Raw genomic sequence first — 20,908 nt, forward strand, 5'->3', positions numbered from 1 at the left:
TAGCCATAATTTATTTTAAAAAAATGTATCTTATTAAAGTAATGTAAAGATTAATCCTCACCTACTTGTAGGTCGCATGTTCCGCTACAGCTCTAATAATCTCTTCAAACTCCTTATTTCCTTCGAAATCGCATAATCTAGCCGTTGTCGCTACTCTGTTCACAAAAGCTAAGTCTGACTCTTCAACTTTTTGTATCATGCCGGCTAATTTACGCCGCTGCAACATGACGTCCGAAACTGATCCGAAATAACATTTTAATCTATGCACAGCGTTAGAAAAAGGCTGGAGCGACATATCCGGTGCATTACCATCTGATCGCGTGTTATTATAAATTTGTAACAGACGAGGTCCCGCTTTCACTTTGAAAACAGTGAATTGAGTCAACTCATCAGATATACCCGCCAATTACATACAATTTTTAAGCATTTCTAGCCACATTTCAAACGTTGGCCTATCAATTTCGTCGCCCTCGGATAGAGATTTGCACTCTGGTATAGCTATTGTTGAAAGTGCCAATTGATTTATCGAAGATGCAAACCTTGTTTCCTCCTGAGTTGTAGATGTAATTGGTCGATCAACGCTCTGTGTATTTATTGCTCCGGGTACCTTCACAAGCGACGCGAACCTTGTTTCCTCTGGGACCATAGCTGTAGAAAGATGTACTACTTCGCCCGTAGGATTATCTGTATGCTTCGTGCTTGATGCTCCTGGCTCCTTATCAAACTCTACACTACTGGCGGCTGGCGGTTTTTATGAAGACTTTGCAGTGATTTATTTTCTTCCTCGAGCTTTTGAAGTCTTTCCATCAGTTCCATCGTTTTAGCCTTTTCGGCTTTCAGTTCCTTAGCCAGATTTTTCTTTGTTCCTTTCGATTTCTTTGGTTTTCCCTTTTGGCTACAAATAAACGAACAAAAAAAAATTTTTTTTTGTGCAGCACTTATAGCTTAAATTTGTTACTACGAAAAAAGATTTTTTTTTTGTAATAGACTATCCATTTTTTTTGAGTTAGTTTTTTTTTTTAACGTGTCCAGCAATTTTTTCCAATATTCATTTATTTATTTATTTTTTTTTATTGTTCAATATTTTTCATGTATTGTGACCTCAAGCACACTTTAAAACTCATTTTGTGACCTTCCGCACATTTTTCTTAACTCATTTTGTGACCCGTAAGTCTTTTCTTTTCTTTTTTTTTTCCTTCCGCAGACATTATGTTATTGATTTGGAATATGGTCATCCACCATTTTGTATCGTGACCGTCCGCAAAATATATTCAACTCATTTTTATCTCATTTTGTGACCTTCCGCACATTTTTTTTTTTGCAAAACGCATTTTGTGACCTTCCGCATTTTTTTTTTTTTTTTAAACTCATTTTGTGACCTTCCGCACATTTTTTCTTTAAATTCAATCTGTGACCTTCCGCACATTTTTAAAAACTATTTGGTGGCCTTCCGCCATTTTTAAATCATTTTGTGACCTTCCGCACCAATTATTTAATAGATTTGAAATGTGATGATCCACCATTTTGTTTAGAGATCGACCGGTCCAAACAAGAACAACTTCTCGATTTAGCTTCTCTTTAACTGAATTACTATTCAGATATAAGCTCACTCCATTTCTTTCCGTGTGGAGCTCACTTTAAGATTATTGTTAGTGGTTAAAATGAAAAATAACGATTTATTCTCTACCAAGCCATTGCCATCTTGCTTTTATTTTCCCCGATGTATTTTATTTGATTCACAATTATTAGATCTACCTCGATCTATCCCTTTCACTTATATACTTACCTATCCCCTTTGGGAGCCGTTGCGCCATTGTCGTAGTCCATGATTTTCCGAAATTGGTCAATCTTCAAAACAACCGTTTAAATTACTGTAATCCCGACTCGCTAGAAACGTCCGTCCGCACCAAAAGTCGTTGTAAGATTGAAGCTATTTTTTTTGTCTTCATACTACTTCGATTCTTTGTGCAAGTATTGGTGTGTTCAGATATGGAATATTTTTCGACCGCACTAATACAAGCAAACTAAACTAATCGTCACACAAACTTGAAGGATAATTTTTTTTCAGTGGCATTTCTTTACCACAGTTGATTGAGATTTTAATGATTTTTGTTTAGGTACATAATTGCCGGTCTATTTCGTCATTATAAAGTGCGTTGATACCATTTGACAGATATCCATTTGGCCGTGATTCCAACAACAACAAGCAAAACAAGTTTACGATTGGCAAGGAGGTAAGTAGTTTGAATTTCTTAACTTTTTTTTGTTTTTTTTTTAGGTTCTTCTCTATGAACTTTCTTCCGATTACTTTGATTGGAAAAGAATGATTCAACACGTCTATAAATATGGATTATATTGAGAACAAGGTAAGTGGTAAAATCAAATAGTTATAATTCAGTTTTCTTCTCCTCTATTTTAGCTCTTTCTCCTACAGTTACATTTGAATTTCGATTAGTTTGAGCAAGATATTATAGAGCAATTTAGGCAACAAGTTTTATTCAATTACCCACCCGTTCCATAAAACAATACGAGCGTGTTGGTTTTAAACCAAATTTGAAACTCAATGGAGATATGTGCAAGGTAAAAACCCATTTAGGGGGAAACTACGTTAAGCGTGCAAAAAGTGGCGTCACTTCAGTTTCCGCCAAAGAAAAGAATAAAGTGTGGTGCTTGGCCCATGGCATTTGGCAATAAGGATCGCCTCGGATCGCAATCAACTGGGGTATTGGCCGCACCCAAAGTTCCAGCAACAAAATAGTCGTACTTCAAGGGGTGCACTGCAAGCTTTGGGCTACCATCTATGCGAACATCGAGATCGACTGGGGCATTAGAAATGCTCTTGAGCCGATAGCAGCAGCAGCAACGATGGCATTCGTAGCGGATTCGGCGATCAGATTTTTGGTGAGTCCAATGGCAGTCTTTGAGGGCAACACCAGAGTGATCAGGCTGATCGAGCGAAGCAGACAAAAAGGATTGGGATCCCGACGGCTACAGAGTGCACACGAAAGCGAGATAGTACGAAACATCGTATGTCGGTAAAGTTCTAAACGCTCATTGCAATGTTGTGAAACTAGGGGGATAAATTTCGATTGTTGTCAAATGTAGAAATAACCAAAGGACTGAAGCAACTGTCAAATCACATACAAACCGACCGTACTGGCTTTTCGGAACCAGAACGTCAGTTCTCCTTTGATTTCAATGGAATTTTGGAACCAAAACGTCAGTGCGGTACTGAAATGTCAGTTCGGAAATTTTCTTCTCTTTCAGCCCGTTGGAAATAACAAACCAAACTTCCATATTTTTAATTATTTTAACGATTATTTTCAACATTCTTCGCCTTGCTGATTTTTCCAGCACTTGAACTGCGTTGCTGAAAAACCAGCAATCGGTCTATCAAACTCGAATTTGTTTTTGTTTTTGCTGGTTATTTCCAGTTGCGCGCGGAAAGTGTCAGCTTGTTTTTCGTTTCAGCAACGGTTACCGAATTTTATTTTCTTCCCTATTCCAGCAATGTACCATTTCGACCAAAGGCAATTTTTTTTAACGATCAAGTATATACATATTTCGTTAGAGAAATTTATAATTATTATTTTTATTTCAGATGATGTCCAAGGCTTGGCGAAAACCGGCCAACAGGTATTATTTGATTTTGTAATTAAAATTTAAATAAATGTCGTTCAAGAAAAATGAACAAACCTATTTCTGTGTATAAATATGACCACTATGAGGGTATTATATTGAAAATTCAAATCTAATTTAGAAACCAAAAATTTCCAGTTGTTTTTTAAAAAAAAAGCTGATTTCCAGCAATAATTATAAAAAGCTGGTTTCAAGCAATTGAGATTGATATGTCACCTTTACATTGAAAACCCGGGCATGTCCGAATAAATCATTACCGATTCGTATAAACGCCATTTAGAAGACAGAAAGAAAAATGATAATGGATAATTTTACTTATCGTTTTAAAAGATGTTTACTTTGTTTTCTGCTCGCCAAAACCTAGAGGAGGAAGACTGGAATTCGTTGTATCGTTTTCTGTATCGTTTTTTTACTGTTCGGCAAAAAACAGCAATTGTTGAAAAGATTTGTAATCGTTCAAATTTTAACTTTAGATGATCAGTTTTGTGTAGCGATTCATGTAACTCAGTTGTTTAGGTGCTACATTTATGTCTTCTGAGTTAATTGCTGCAGATTCAAAAGAAAACATCGAAGTCGAATACACCAGCTAGATTATCCAATACTAACTGTCTACTCAGTCGTAAATATGTATAAACTTTGAACTATATTAAAATGTTGTTCGGTCTATGGGAACTACCCAAAATCTAAATCTGTTTTTTAAGGTTTTTTTTAAGAACAACCATTGATCAAACAATTTTTTTTATCAGCTTCAAAAATTCAACGAAATATGAGCGACTTAATACGCCTGAACATGCAAGAATTTGCCAGAGTGAAACAAAACCTAAATAATTAATTGTTCAATGCAAAACAAGTGCTTTTCAGCATCAAAAAAGTTTTATTGAAAATCTTGAGATAAGAAAGTAAAATTTTGAACCTTCGCACTGGTCGGTAGATTGATGAGAGAAATTTGACGTTTGAAAGTTTTTTTTTCTCTTTTTTTATTCAGTCTTCTTCCCCCAGGCCAAAACATAACAAATATTTTCCAACAGTTTTCAGAATGAAGATTTTGATATTCATTCTTAAAACTTGAAAATGTTTTCCATTTTAACTCAGAAGATATACCGATGTACAGAACTGAAAATGCATGCGTGGAATTTAAATAAAAATGTGATGTGACTCGCAATTTTCAATTCGTATTGCTAACTTCTGCGAACGCTTCAGGCACGGCAATTGTCCGTTCAAAGAAGTTCCGAACACTAATCGAAGCTTATCTGAATCTAGCCTGACATTTTCTAGTCTGAAGAGCTGACACGCAGGGATGAAACATCCTACGGGATGACAATCTCGAGAAAAAAAATAATGGAGTGCTGACAGAAGTCAGTAATAAGAGCACAACTTCGGCGTGTCAGCCCTTTGACGGAAAAGAGTAGTAGGACCACTAGAAAGATTAGTAGGAATCCTACTAGCCGCCTACTAGCCGTCCCATTGTTTTCTAGTGGAAAATGGCCCAACCGATACAGTAGAAATGACATTCCCGGTTCAGAATGACAGCTCTCGCTGACATATGGCATGGTTTGATGGTATTGGTGTGTTCGGTTCGTGTTCATGTGTGCGTGCATACTGGAAATGTGCGCATGTATGGGTGAGTCATTTCAGGAAGTTTTTCAAATTGAAATAAATTGTCGAAAAAACATTTTATTTTTCAAAATATCTCTTTATTCATTATTACAGCCTTTAAGGGAAGGCACATTTCACAAATCAAATTTTGGCACTTTATGGCAACGATGAAGTGGAGCTAACATTCGTTTGAGAACCGGCACTTGATGAATGGAGTTTCCGAGTACGGCGAAGTACGTAAGGTGGGCCGGAGAACATCTGAAAAATTAATTCGCTAGTATGAATATCAAACAAGAAATAATCTTATCTTAAAAACTTACTGGCTGGCTGCAAACGATAGTCCTTTCCCAGTTTGATGTTTTGACCAATGGGCTCTGGCGGGTGATTTCCAGCAGCAGGTACTCCTCCCGAAAATGTTGAGCTGCAAATAAATTGAAAAATTCAATAAGAATTTACCCCATTATTGCGCGTTAATAATTAAAACTTGCCATTTTGCAATTCATGGCTCTCGTAAAGAAGGCTGGAGTCAAAATGGCCGTTGCGAAAATATTTTTTGTCTGGCCTGCTTGGATCACCAATACATGCGAGCGAAAAGTCGTTAAAATGTTCACTCATTTGTTTTTTTGTATAGTATACTCATGATTGCATTTGTATGTGGGCAACCGGTGCAATCAGCTGATTTGGCTTATGCACGTTGATATTTTAGACCTCAATTTTTGACTCCTAACGCAACCCTACGCGCGAAATTTCTCGTTCAACAATGATCCGCATTAATTGGGAGGTCACGTGTCTCGTAGAATAAGCACTGATAAACTGATAGAACTCTGAACCATTTTTCCATAAACCTAAGGTTCGTATCTTAACTGCTTAGTAAGTGATTAATAAACCACTGGTTGTGATGGCGCTAGCATTCAAAAATAACTCCACGTGTTCTAATGACACTTAGAAAAATATGTAGAAATTTCATTTTCTACCAAGCATTTTCAGCCTGCTTCAATTTTTGTGTGTGCAAAAGTATAAGTTGCTATGGTGTTCAATTTGTGTTTTGTTTTCTTTCGAGCGAAAGAGGTCCCGATGTTTTAAATGTAGGTACTAGATGGAAACTAAAATCACTGATCACAATGACATGACACTTAGAACAAAAATTCAACCATTTTCTGTCTAATTTTTTGTTGTCAGATTTTGCAGGTTCGCAATACCGCAGGTTGCGAACCTAAAAAATTTGACAAAAAATGCCCTGAAGGAAAAATGTACCTGTTTAGCCCGATTTTATCGTAGAAATTGCCTGTTTTTTTTTAAAGTTGGATGGCATTTCCTAACTGGAATAGCATTATTTCAAATCGATTGATGCGCACTCTGGAATCGACATTGTTGTAAAAATTATCCAGGAAACGAAATCGAGTGTCCAGTCAGTATGGTCAGTGCTAAAATTTCAAACTCCTCAATTAAATTAATTGAAATCAATCAATTGAAAATTAATTCATTTACGAAAAAATCGAAATTTAGTTATTGGTATCATTGCATGATCGGGAAACGAAACTTCGGGAATGATGAGCTAGTTGGCGCCAGGAGCTCTGGGTGATCAAAAATTTTCTCCTACGCAGGCGGAGTTATATCAGCTTATCAGTGGAATAAGACCAACTTATCTTAATTTTATTTCGATATTCCATGAAATTTATGTTTCAATAAGATTTGTGTATTGATAGAATCAACTAGAGTTATGTCGGATACAAGTTTCGGATAATTGTCATGTTTGTTAACTCTTTATAAGATGATGAAAGTATTCGTTATACCACTCCATCGGAAGAATGACTAGTACTTTTTATTATAACTAATCTACACAATTTTTAAGCTCATCAGCTGCAGACTTTTCGATTCGATACCTCGAAAATCATACGAAGGTCCTAGTTTTGCAAAATCGTCATATCTGCAATTGAGAAATTTGAAATGGGATTAAATGGTTAAGAACACCATACATCAATACTTGATTGATAGGTTCATACGTCTTTTCATAGTCCAATTGGAAGCCAGCTTTGGCAGCCGCTAGTTGTGATCCAATCGCGGTAAAGTTGGTCGAAGTCAGTGAAATTCCTAACGCTTTGCACATGGGGACCCGGGCCTTCAGCATTTCGGTAGCGATTCCTCGCCCCCGATATCGGCTATCGATGGCCAATCCATACGCGGTCATGTATCGATCTACGCCGTACTTTTCGAAAACGTTACACTGCTCCCCAACGTAATCCATCAGGCCAACGATGTCCCGTATGTGTTGACTTTTGAGCTGAATCATGAATGCATTTAAAGATTGATAAGACTAACAACTGTAGACGTGAACAAACTTACCTCAGTTGGACTTTTGACCGGGGTTACAACATCCAGCAGGTTTGCTCCGACAATTTCGTTGGATCCTTCCCGGTAACAAACAATGGTCATCCGCCGGGAGAAGCACCATCTCCAAAAGCCTTGTATCTCACCGTAAGATACCGTATCTTGAGCCATTTTACGCTGCCGACAGAGAGGCTCATCTTTGATGAAATGGTTCAAGTAATGTTGAATGGCATCCTCGTACCGGTCCTCGGTCAAATCTTCTACCCGATACGTAACCAGCTGATCGCCGCCGCTCAAATCTTTCGCCTGAAACCGATGCCAAACGGTAGGAATCGCAGGCTGTTCCGGTCGGATCCAATTTTCCGCAGGCATTTGGCACGCCTCAAGCAAACGGTATGAATAATCCGTTCCAGTCAAACACTTTAAGTTGTTCCGCTTAGCTTATCAACATTTACACAACACATACGCCTCGATTCATCAAATGAACACTGTTTGTTTGTTGCAGTTCACGCTACTGAGTCCGCATGCTGAGGAAGCCGGACGGTTGATGAAGTAAGTCTATTTTTAAAAAGGTAATCTCTCCCGCATTAACTAAGCACGACAATTCATGCTTAACCACAAAGGTTATTTTCTTGTCATTGTTCGACGATAACGCTAATCGTTAAACGATACATTGTACACGCATGATTTGTGTTACGATCTATTAGGGCTACCACACTGAATGTGTCAACGCATGGAATTGCGCATGCGCTCACGTCATGCTGTAGCCGTTCGTTTTTAATTAATTTTTGTTTGAAAACCTCTCCCTTCTTTCTTAAACAGGCGGTGACTTAAAATTATCTGTATAAAATCTTTTTTCTCGATCAAAAAATTCGAATATTTTGAAACATAAGGATATGAATCATTTGAAACTTCTTTGTATACTTTCAAATCAAATTTTATTGAATGTTCGTCATTGTTTTCCTGGATTTTTAATTATCTACCTACCTACTTATTGTTGTTCATTTAAATCAGTGGTTTTCAAAGTGATCCCTACCGCCCCCTTAGGGGCGTTGAGAGCTTTTAGAGGGGCGGTGAGCTCAACTTTGAAATTTGGGGGGCGTTGGAAGGGCACAGGGGGGCGGTGGTGTCATTTTAAAATTCACAATTTCACAAATTAAGAAACAACTTAGAATTGAAATGACAACAAGTACGTCCAATGCCCAGCAATGAAACGACTTTGAAAAACTTTGAAAACCAAATGGTAGCCTTGTCAAGGACAAATATCTGTAAATTCATAGAGTTGTTAAGCAAGTTTTTATCTCTGTTAAAAAGACTTTTTATTAAATTGTGATAGATATCGTATACGATCTGTATATTGATCTGGTTTTGTAAGTTTATTTTGTAATTTTTTATGGCAATCCATGAGAATCTTTCAAATGTATTTTTCTAAAAAAGACAAAAAAAAAGAATTTGGGTTAAAAGGCGTCAAACATTTCGCTGTAGATTTTCGAAATGAAAAGGAGAATGCTAACAAACCAAAGAATTTTTTTTCTTCAGTTCTGATTTGTTGATCTTTAATTCAATCGATAAAAAAAGTGAAATTCAGCAAGTGTTCATGATAAAACAAAAAAAAGTTATTCGATTTTCACTAAATTGTCGAAATTAAGTTGTTAAAACCGTTGTTAAATTTTCAGACCCGTTTAACAAACAGTATTCATAGTTTTTTCATTCCAGGGAATCAAACAATTTCGGGAATTCTCGAATCCCGGAAACGATTGAAAAATCCCGGGAATTCGCGAAAATAATAAATCGAGCTAAATTTTCGAAAAATTACACCACCTGAATTTGGAAAATAGGTCATAGTCAGTTAGGAAAATTAATGTTTTATCTTGATATATGGTTTGGCCGATATTTTTTTAAAGATTGTTTAAACATGGACATCAACAAAACAAAACTGAATTGAAAAAAGGGTTTGAAGAATTCCCGTGCAGACTTTTATGGCAAAATTATACCTAATTTTGCTATCATGCCTTGAAAGCAAAATTTGGTATCATTTCGCCCGAATAAAGGTGGTACAATGCCAAAATTTGGGTCTCACTTTTCATATATAGATACCTCGATTATGCCAACTGGAGGTTTCACTGAAACCTTAATGATACCTAGTTTAGCCAACGTTGTAAAACGAGTTTAGAGGGCATAACGATACTACTTTTAGGTATGATGTAATGCCAAAATTTGGTATCGTTGTGCTTTCAAAATTCTTTTTGAAACGGATAGCTACAGGAGTTATCAAAATACTTTCAGTGAAACCAAAATTTGGCTGAACTATGCTATCTTTATATAAAAAATGAGCCGCAAAATTTGGTATTGTTGTACCTTTATTCGGGAACAATCATACTTATGTGATTAATAATAATTCATATAATTCACAGCGCAGACGTATGTTGTCTGTGAAATCAGAAGCTAATCTAGACAGTAGAGCTTTCTGATACTGGACCAGTGTCCCCACTAACATTATCTCAATGAAAAAAAAATCGCTCAAATGCGACGTGAGAGACGAGAGCGTTTATATAAATGAAATCGAACAAACGAAACATAACATAACGTGTACTGTGTGTGTGCAATCGTAGCGGAAAAATATTCTTGCGCCCGAACGAAATCGATGATAGAATTCAGTTGATAGAGTATTGCGTTGACGAAAAGTTCGAACAAAAGTGACCGAGGAATGCATTTCCGAAATGAATCCTCCGGACTCGACACGACCGACTGTCATCAGCTTAGCGTAACATTTTTTTTTTCCATGACTCTCGAGGCAAGCTGTGGCATTCATCCCAAATGTTATTTGACATTTTCTCGAGGGAATTTCTTACCGATGACATTCACAAAATCCAAAAAGGACATGACTGCGACCTGAGTTGCCAGGTGCCCAGATTTGTCTGTAAAACCAAGACTTTTGACCCTTCGTCCAGATATTGGTCAGACACAAATTTTGCCCAGATTTTACAGAAATAACTTTGGTTCCCGTCAGCCGATTTCTTTCAAAAAGGGTTTTTCTTAAAGTTTAAATTATGAAAAATATTTCATTTGAAAACTGCATTTCAATAAGAGTTAAGGTAAGAAAGTTATTAGGCTTCTAAAATTGGCTAACTTTTTTAAGGATGGTATTCGTCACTGTTAATGAGTCGAGGCGGTCGAACATATTGACGCCTCATTAACAGTGCTGAATACCACCGTTAAAAAAGTTAACTCATTTTTGAAGCCTAATAACTTTTTTATCTGAACTCTTATCGAAATTCAGTCTTAGGATGAAATATTTTTCATAATTCAGGCTTTAAGAAAACCCGTTTTTGAAAGAAATCAGCCGACGGGAACCAAAATTAGCTTAGCTTAGCTTGTTTGACTATTCATATTCACCTTAAATCATTAAGCCCGAAATGCTCTAATTAGTCTTCGAAACTACCACCATTTTCTCATGGTTTCAATAAAAATATAATAATATATTGTATCAAATCATTCAATGCATTTCGAATTTTATGATCGCTGGCGTGGCTAAATAGAACGAGTTCCACATCGCCAATGGTTGCTACTCCGTGATTGCTCGAGGCCATCAATTTTGTACAAAGGCCAAAAGAATGCAGCTTGGGATTAGCAACTCATTCTGAATGCACAAAACTCATGCTCTCCCTTTAAAAAATGATCAACAACGGCGCCGGCCACGTCCTAGTAGTCAAAGAGGGATGAAGGAAGAATTGTTAGTAAGATACTTTTTAGGATCAACCATAAATCTGTTATTCCAGTTTTCTTCAAAAGCTGGTTTTGAAAAACTCTGAAACATTGTACAATGATAAGTCAGTATCACCAGCTATAGAAACCGTCTATACGTCTGCGAATCTATATTCAGGTATCTCAGGAAGGGTTGTTTTAGTATGGCAGAGGTTTGGATCAGGAGCCATTATTGGAAAATGGTGCGATCTTTGGTTGACCTACACCTCCTATGCTCCTAGACATTTCCTAAGGAAACTCCTTATAATATCTACGAGGTGTTTTAAATATAAAATTTAAAAAGATTTATGAATTCTCAAATAAACAATTGTCGGTATATCATATATAATACTTGAAAAAAAAATTAATTTCACAGGAAAACAATGTTTTTGTGCCAATGTTAAAAAAAATGAAAAAGAAATTGTATACTTTAGGACCGAAACTTAATCTGCATCTCAGCAAAGATGAATGTAAGGATTTGTTCAGCGGATACTTTTGACTGCTGTAATACCGATAATCTCTCTTACGCTTCTGTGATTTCTGGTAAAGGTTCAGGATTCAAGTGATTGATGCAGAAGAAATAATTCCATACCGTCAACTGGGGCAACATGCAACAATTTTCAACTTCAATAGCTTCTAAAAAACTTATGTTCACAGTTAATCGTATCCTTTATGCATCAAAAGTTTTAAGGATGCTGGGACATCAAATTGGCGTAGTTAAAAAAATTATTGGTTTCTTCAGTTATTTTTAATTTTCTAAAAACATGCGATTTTCACCCTTCTTAGAAAATGGGGTAACTTGCAACAAACTTTGTTTTTAATGAAAAATCTTATGAACACGTACGAAAATTCAAAATTTTTAATATATTTGCGATGTCTTAAAGACCATTACGCATGACAACACCAATTGCAGTAGTTTTTGGGTCTGTAAAAACAAATTTTCACATTTTTTCTGAAATTAAGGATGCTGCATACATTTAGGGGTTAAATATTACTACGAAAAATTCTAAAAGCTGAAATCATAAAAATAAATGTTTGGATGAATGAAATTTAAATATTTACAAACGCGTGATTCAAAACATTCATATTCCAACACTTGGAAACGAAATTTACAAGGTATTTCTTTGATTTGCATTTTGTTGCATTTAACCCCAGACACCTAACTGAATATTAAAAATATTCATTTAAGAAAATTGGGTGATTGTTCGAAAAATATTTTTACACAAACAATGTTGGTATAATATGAGGAAACCTGTAAAAAGTTTGTAGGTAATTTTATCAAGCCAATCCGTCATACTGGGTAAAGTTTTTTTCGGCATCAAAAAATGTTAAAATTTGTACATTTATTGCTCGATTTTTCAAATTTTACATAAAAATAAAAAACTTAAGACAACTAGCTTAAGATGTGAGAAATTATGTCATCATCATTTTGATATCATTAAAAGATAACTTTATTACAATACATTACATTAAAAATTGATTCAATGTAGTGTTCTATAAATGTTGCATCGAACCCCGCTGTTGCATGATGCCCCCTTTGACGGTATACTCTTTTATCCTACTAATGCTCAGCTAAACCTTAGGAGGAGATTTATAGGTGAAGCTAACTGACGCGGTGTGCTTTGCAACATCTTATGAAAATAAATGATTTTTTTTTAATTTTTAATTTTAATTTTTTGTAGGCAATCACTTTAAAATGAGATCTGTAACTGGAGTTTCAATTATCATTTCAAAGATGATTTAATCTTACTTGTTGAAACGCTTTAAATTTGTTATTCAAGATCTGGAATTTATATTCTGTTTTTATATTTGGTAGATAAAAAAAACTTGAACATCAAACCAAATGAGTTGTTAAGCTAAATAAAATTATAAATTTGCGAGAATAGGATTTGTTTTTGCAACAAACATGAATCTCAAAATTTATCATGTTCTTGTTTGACAATGATTTAAAATCAAACGCATGAACTTACTCAAGAATACGGTTGCACCACCAGGATCCCCCTTTTGATACTTGTTATTTCTTTAGAGAAATGTTCATTCACCAATTTTTCCTAATGACCCATTTGGACATTGACATATTTAGTTTGAGTATTGGAATTTTCCGAATTCATTTGATTTATCACAATTGTTGAAAAATTCAGTGGCATGTCAATTTTGTTCATTCCCGTGATTCGATCACGCCAAAATTTGGTATGAGATCTTGTACAAGGCCAAGGATCAATTTTAGCCTGTAGCGCATAACTTTTTCAAAAGTCGGGTCATTTGGGGTACTCTAATACTCATGTATCGGATTTGATCCGTAAGTTTGAATGAAATATCGCTTGTATTTGTTGGTATTTGACCAATCATTCATTAATTTTTTTTTTAAATTAAGATCGGCACGTGGAAGGAAACAGTGTTTGATGTAGGGGAGAGTGGGGATACTTGATCCCCTTTTCTTATTTTCACCATATCTTTCTGGAAAAATTTAGCGACTCGCCGTCTTTGACATTTTCTGACAGCTTGTAACTTCAAGTTTCTATGCTCCAAAAATTAGAACGATACTTGCACCCGTTGATGAACTAGAAGCATTGGGGAGTAAAAAAATTGCGATTTTTCTGAAGTTAGGGGAGACTTGATCCCCTATTGAAGGAGACTTGATCTTTTATTCAGGAAACCCTAATCCTTGTATTAAAAATCAAACAAAACCTCAAGATAGAATGTTAATTGACTATTTTGATCCTGTTTGTTCTCATTTCACAATTTATAGCAGACATAAGAAGAAAATTCTATAACTTTGTCTCAACGCTTATAACATTGCATACTTAAAGGCGCTATTTTTTATAATTAAGAGAAAATTAATTATTTTTGCTCTTTACTTCAGACAATTGTTTGTTAAATATTAGATTTTGGATAAATATTAGTAATCTCGTAATCAGCAATCATAACGATCAATTCAGAAGAAGAATATGCCATTTGGAAGGGGGATCAATTGTACCCAACTCTAGGGGATCAATTGTACCCATAATCAACATTTTAGAAAACTTTTTCTGAAAAAAGTTGAGAGTTTTCTATTACTTTGAAAATATGGCATTAAGAAGTTCATTTTACGCTCGAACGATTGATACATTGGAACAAACATTTTTTTCATAATTTTCCCATGTAAGGAACATTTTAAAGTGATGGAAAAATATCTTCAAGTTACATTTTGTGAAATTTTTCAAACAAAGTTCAATTACTCAAACAATTATTTTGTTAAAATTTTTTAAACAACAAGCATTGTCATTTTGCTCACTTTGGCACATTTTTCTAGAACATTTGATCTTTGTAAGACATTCCAGTTTCGAGATATAGCTAAGGAACCAAGTATCCCCAGGGATCAAAGTATCCTCATTCTTGTGTAGCCGATAATTGCGAGCGACACTCTCTCTCTCGGTCGCTAGGCCTTTTCCCGTCGGTATTCTCTTCGTCGACATCACTACACGCATACACACAAGTCACGACAGCTTAGCTTGTCTTGTCGTGTCGTGAGCCACGGCAGTTAGTTAACGATATTCAGCGAGGCAGGTTGATTGTCTCCCGTTCAACTGGTGTGTCGCGAATTTGATGTTCCACAATTCTCCCCTATAGTTCTCAACTCGAAAATAACCCGAATACCACAGCACAACGCCTTGCCAAAAACACGCCCATCCGAAGGCTGTGTGTGTATGATTAAAATAGCTTTTTAATCACATTTTTATTTATTTTATACTAGCTGATTTTACCCGGCCTTGCTCGGGTTCACAAAAAATCTGAATCGAAATGAGCCGTTTGACTTTTTGAAATTTTGAAAGCTTTCGTTCATCATCATAACAAATTGGACCATGTTTGGCCATGTGAGCTTTGTAAGTTTTGTTAGTCTTCTTAAAGTTTTAATTGGGATTATTAGCAATGTTTATCATTTTCATATTATTGAATAACTAATAGTTTTAAGGTTTGCTAATAGAAATTTGAAATAATTTCCCATGAATGCTTATCCATTCTATCACGAAAAACATTTCAATCTAAGGTTTGCCAGGTTGCCCGGATTTATCCGCATTTGCTAGAACATTTGAATCAAAATTTGAGATAAGTCCGGTCTGGCCCGGTTTCCCGGTTTTGACCAAGATTTCCCGGATATTTTGAACATTTTGAAATCAAATGCTGGATTTGGCCAGGTTTTACGATAAATTAGGCTGGATTTGTCCGGTCCCGATACCGCAATTCTGGCAACCTTATTTTACACCCCCCCATTTTTAAGTAAGCTTGAATTGAATTGCGATTTTTCTAATCAAATAATAACATTTTTTTTATCTTTTCCATGGGTTATCTAGTTAAAATCCCATGGATTAAGCTTGTAAACAAATGTTAACGACCTCTTTTCAAGATCCCTCCGTAGAATGGAACACCCATTTAAGTTTTATTTTGTACTTAGAAATTTCTAAATAGATATCCGCTGAAACCTTATGAAAGACTTCTTCTGCATTTTTTCAATTTGCTTTTAGAGTTTTCTTATAATTGGATGGTAGAATTGAACACATCGATGGTCAATATTGAATAGCTTAAAATTAAAAAAATTACAAACGAAATTGAATTCTACAAAACTAAAAACTTCAGAAAAAAATTACTAAAAGTCTCGTGCGTTGGATTTGGTTTTAATTTTTTTTTCATAAAATGGACGTTTAATTGTCTAGTTCCTATTGTATTTTAAATTCATAAACGGCAATCAAAGTGTTGAGAAACCAGCCTTGAACTTACAACCCTCAGTTTTATTAATTGTTTCCCTATGAGGAGTTCCGAATGTATGAAAATGGATGGTTCCTAAAAGCTGGAAAATTAGTTTTCAGTCCAAATAGTTACTCAACTGAAGAAGTCAATTCATAATGAACATGAACTAATGTATCCATCCTTTACACACTGCATATTCTAGTAGATTCTAAACCACTGTTCTTCTATGTATATTTCCAACAGGCGAGTAGTTTTTTCTATCCTAAATGAAGGCTCATTATTGCAATCAAATGCCTCGCACCGGTAGCACGTGCTTTGAACAGTAGAAGGAAAAAACACCCGCCAAAATTTCTCCTTCCAAATTTTTTATGCTCAGCAAGCTTTGATTTGCTTTCCAGTACACGTGAACTTTTGATGGTCGTTTCTAATGCCTGGCCCATGGTGATGGTGAAAACAATCCCGCCAATGCAAACGAAAATCGGTTGACAAATGGGTGCCATGACTTTTGGTTCGTGGGAATAAAAACTTAAGTTGTATGGGAGGGTCCCTTTTCTTAGGTGGGAGGGGCTCAAAACTATTACCTCGACCTTTCTCATGTCCGTTTACACCACTGTACCAAATTTCAAGCTGATCGGTTAAGCGGTGTGGATTTGTATAAGGTGCATATATATATACAAACATATATAGCCCAACTTATCTTTATATATTAGATAAAAAGTTCCCATTTTCATTTCTAAATTCGTTTCAGTTGTGTATTTGGGCCGAAGTAACAATTTCTAGAAGAAAACATAATTTTTAATTTTTTTTTTTAACAGAAAAAGTTGAACGTTTGAACATGTTCTTATGTTCCTTGAATGAAAAGTCGAATGCTACCTACATTAACACGAACTAAATATGGAAGTATTTTTGCAAATCTTTCAATTGGTTTTATTCGATTGATAAAATACCAATCCGTGTCACATCTAGACGTCATTTATTACCACGTGATGTGTACAAATCAAATAAGCAAGAAAAAAACACATCTAGGTTGCATATCGCCCCACGTGTTTGAGAAACAGGCGCCTTATTGTTAACATTTCCAGCTATCAATGAACAGTGTGCTTTGGTTACTATCCTCTTGCGACGACGTTTGCTCGCCCATGGAGACGAAAAACAAACCCCTCAAAGAAAATAAGCTTGGTTGAGAAATACGCGCCAAAATATTCCTACTGATCAGTATGCTATGCCTGGGTTACTTTCCTTTTGCGACGTTGGCTCGCGACGCCTCGACGATAGAGACGAAAAACAAACAGCCCAAATGAAAAAAAAATCTCAAGAAAATGGATGTCATGACTTTAATTTGTTTCGAAAAACTACAAACTTTGTATGGAAGCCTTTCCTTCCTTAAGTCGGATGGAGTTTTGACTATTACAGAAACCATCCCCGGCCTCAAAAACCCTCAGATGCCAGTTGTGACGATGATCGGTTCAGTAGTTTCCGAGTCTATAGGGAACAGACAGACAGACAAACATTCATTTTTATATATATAGATTTTAAATTAATCAAAATCAATGTTAAATATTACAAACGCATTAATTTTTTTTTAGATTACATTTATTTATTTCGTACATCAATAGTGGGTTTATTAGATTGGCTGAATTATATAAGTTTAACTTAAAACTACCATAATTTTGTTAAGAAATAGATTTCATGCAATTATTATGATTAACTTCATGTAAATTTTTAGAATAAAGTGATTTATATTAAATCATTATTGTTTTAACCCTTTAATGCATAGCGTTGTTTTAAAACAATACTGATAATAATCCAAATATCTCAAAAACGCGTGGATATTTTTGTGTGATGTATTCGCAAAAAATACTCTAGAGATTGAATAAAATTAGCTCATGGTATTTTTATTACGATATTTCAATGTATGTGTGAGATATCAAACAAAGTATGCGGAAAAATTGCTAAAATCCAATTTATTTATTTTTTTGTAAAAAGTAGTTTTTAGAAAATCGCTGATATTTCTTCATATTTGCAAATTCTCACAAATTTTTTAATCTCAATCAATCACAAACACCTTCCTACACAAAATTAACAAGGTTTTGGAGAAATTAGCAAAATCGCATTGAAATGAACTAAGAATTGCAAAAATTATTTTTCAACTTCGATGGGCCATAACTTTTATAATACTCAAAATAACGACATTAAATCAGTTGAGTTTTGTTGTTCGAATTAAAATGTTATTATTCCACTTAATCAATAACTGCAATTCTCATTTTAAAAAAGTCATGCATTAAAGGTCTAATCGTCTGCTGCATGAATAATGAAAGAAGTAAAACAGTTTGTTTGTTGGTGGAAATAACTTTAAATGATTAAAAAAAATTAAAGTTTAAAAAATAGTAACAATTTTATAAATATGTTCTTATTTTTGGTTATATAATTGCTTATTGAATTTTTGAGATATTTAAATAGTCTTATAAGTTTTACAATAAAGAATAAGGCTAGGAAAGTAAGGACAGAATACCATAGAGGTATCTATGATTTTGTACATATGCTGTAGAAAGGGGTTATAATCTTCTATTTCAATTTTTCCCGGGAATAGGATGATCTGATTTCCCGAATAAAACGTAACGGAACGTAAAAATAGCCGGGAAATGGACACTCTACTAGTAATTAGTTAAAGGCGGAACGAATGGATCCAAAATTCATCTACATGTCAGCTGAGAACCGCCAAGCATGTCAGCTGCTTTCAACAGCTTTTCGCTGAAAGTATGGCATTTCAATATCGATAGGTAAAAATAATGTTATCAGGTACTGCTGGATCAGCTGATAGTTTCACTTCCAACCAATCTAATCAAGGGCCATTCACACTTATCAGCATTTTTTGAAAACATTGATAACGGTTTCTTATTCACCTGTTGTTTGAATTAAAAACCTTCCCCCCCATTGCCTAGGCCAGACTAGGAGCTGGTTTTTTTCAAAAAGAAAGATTTCTCAAAAGTTGCTCGAAAAGCCGTTGGAAACTGCTCGAAGCAAATGTTTGAACCATAGAAAAAAAGTTTTAGTCGGTATGATTTGAACAGCGATAAGATTTCAAGCCCAGAGGTGAGGCAAATGATTTGAATCGAAAACATCGCGCCTCCCTATCAGGAAACCAACCTGGACATCAATTCGGTAGTTTTGATTTAGATTTTGCCCTCATTACATCATGGTTTGGAGGCGTTCGTCTGATATTCCATTCCCTTCCGTTTGGCACCGATTTCAGGCCAAATCCGGAACTAGCGATCGACAGGCATGGTACGTTGTTCAAGATCTACCGGAGGATCTTTTCGAGGCGGCCGTCCAACATATGACCGGTCCATTTTCCCGGGATGAACTTATGAATCGCACATTGGGCTTGGGACAGGACAAACTGGCGATGGACACGGTCATCAGCCTGTGGCGCGAGATGGTTAGCCAAAGGTTGTCCCTAGTGTGCTTCGAAGAAGGTTCCAGCAAAATTGTCGGTCTTAATATCCTGGCAGTTTCCGGCAAAGCCGATGCCGCTGATGAGAAAGTAAGTTACTCTTAATTCGACTAGCAAGTCATCGAATGAATCCGACGACAGTTTTCAGTTCCCCAGTGCCATATTTCAAACGATCTTCGACGTCATCGGGTACGTCTGTAAATCGGCGAACGTTTTCGACAAATACGGAGTCAACGAATACCTTAGCGCGATGGGACTTTCCGTAGAGCCGGAATACCGAGGTCGAGGAATTGCAACCGAGATACTCAGGGCACGGGTTCCACTTTGTCGAGCTGTAGGCCTCCGGCTGACGTCGACCTGCTTTACCGGACCAGCTTCTCAGCATGCGGCTCGAAAGGCAGGCTTCGTCGAAGACTTCTCTGTAGAATATGGAGCCCTTGCTGAAATTGACAAGCGGTTTGTGTTTCCGGGAATCGAACAGGAACGGTGCAGTTATATGAGTTTGAGCATCGATTAAGATCGTTCCGAGATTCCCATAAACTTCACAAATTTATTGGCACTTTAAAGATATTATAATAGATGTCAGAACACGTGAATAAGTCATGCATTGGAAATCCAAAAGAGACATCTTTTGATTTAAGAAGTAAAAAAAAAATGGTCATTTAAAGAAAGAACAGAGTAACTAGTTCAGCGGATCTCAATCGTTTGTTAAAAAGAGAAAAATACAGTTATTAACGAACTCAAACTCTTTCCAGAACCAGAGCAATCTAAGGCAAAAGATTCAAGATGTTAAAAATAGGCGCCAAATGACGTGATTCGCCAAGTGTAACCCAGTTGGCTTCACTACTGCAGGTGCTTCACTCGAGAAACGTGAGCTCGAATGAGTTTTGTTGCATTGTCCGATTGTGATGCATAGTCACTGGTCAGATTATGTCACACGGTCGGATTATGTTGCATGGGTAGATAATGTCACATGTTGAAATTAACGAAAATGATCCTTCATTGACCAGTTTCAATAGTGTACAGAGAACTGTAGAAATTCTATGCTAACTTTACGGCGCAAGTTTAATAACATCATCCTTATTTTTTGTCATTTTTGACATGGCTTTTTTTAGTTTCTTTAATACTTCACTTTCTTGCCAATTTCTATTAGATTTCCATTTTTTAACGTAAATAACAGCTAATTTTCAATTGAAATTTTTTTTATTTTTATAAGTTTAACTATCCAGAACATAAGGAAATTGATTTATGGAATAGCAATCATATTAAAAATCATATGTTGTACCAGGAAAACTTAAATACGCTTTAAAAAATATCAAAATTTCAACCTGATCAAAATTAGGTGTTAGAAAAATTGAAAAAACTGATTTATCTTAATGTGAGTTTTAAACATCGTTTGAGTTTAGAAAGTCAATAAAAATG

General features: G+C 35.6%; 2 protein-coding genes across 2 annotated transcripts; one reads left to right on the plus strand and one right to left on the minus strand.

Moving 5' to 3' along the window:
- Positions 1–7,026: 7,026 nt before the first annotated feature.
- Positions 7,027–8,143, minus strand: LOC129738858 (uncharacterized). Its single transcript, XM_055730173.1, has 3 exons — positions 7,579–8,143; positions 7,239–7,516; positions 7,027–7,162 (listed from the first exon to the last, which is right to left on the minus strand). Exons 1-3 carry the CDS (start codon positions 7,933–7,935, stop codon positions 7,072–7,074), a joined length of 726 nt encoding a protein of 241 aa, XP_055586148.1. The 5' UTR covers positions 7,936–8,143; the 3' UTR covers positions 7,027–7,071.
- An 11,069-nt stretch (positions 8,144–19,212) lies between these two features.
- LOC129738859 (uncharacterized) lies at positions 19,213–20,619 on the plus strand. Its single transcript, XM_055730175.1, has 2 exons — positions 19,213–19,576; positions 19,635–20,619. The coding sequence occupies exons 1-2, from the start codon at positions 19,229–19,231 to the stop codon at positions 20,001–20,003; spliced, it is 717 nt and encodes a 238-aa protein (XP_055586150.1). The 5' UTR covers positions 19,213–19,228; the 3' UTR covers positions 20,004–20,619.
- The last annotated feature ends 289 nt before the right edge of the window (positions 20,620–20,908 follow it).

The sequence above is a fragment of the Uranotaenia lowii genome, chromosome 1 (assembly GCF_029784155.1).
Source record: "Uranotaenia lowii strain MFRU-FL chromosome 1, ASM2978415v1, whole genome shotgun sequence".
NCBI lineage: Eukaryota > Metazoa > Arthropoda > Insecta > Diptera > Culicidae > Uranotaenia > Uranotaenia lowii.

What these genes read in the sequence shown, in the direction of transcription:
- LOC129738859 (XM_055730175.1), top strand. Translation starts at nt 19,229, where the DNA reads ATGGTTTGGAGGCGTTCGTCTGATATTCCATTCCCTTCCGTTTGGCAC. An exon ending in CCGATGCCGCTGATGAGAAA is followed by an intron (nt 19,577 to 19,634) that starts GTAAGTTACTCT and finishes GACAGTTTTCAG; the next exon opens with TTCCCCAGTGCCATATTTCA.
- LOC129738858 (XM_055730173.1), bottom strand. Translation starts at nt 7,935, where the DNA reads ATGCCTGCGGAAAATTGGATCCGACCGGAACAGCCTGCGATTCCTACC. An exon ending in CGGTCAAAAGTCCAACTGAG is followed by an intron (nt 7,517 to 7,578) that starts GTAAGTTTGTTC and finishes TTCATGATTCAG; the next exon opens with CTCAAAAGTCAACACATACG. An exon ending in CAATTGGACTATGAAAAGAC is followed by an intron (nt 7,163 to 7,238) that starts GTATGAACCTAT and finishes TCTCAATTGCAG; the next exon opens with ATATGACGATTTTGCAAAAC.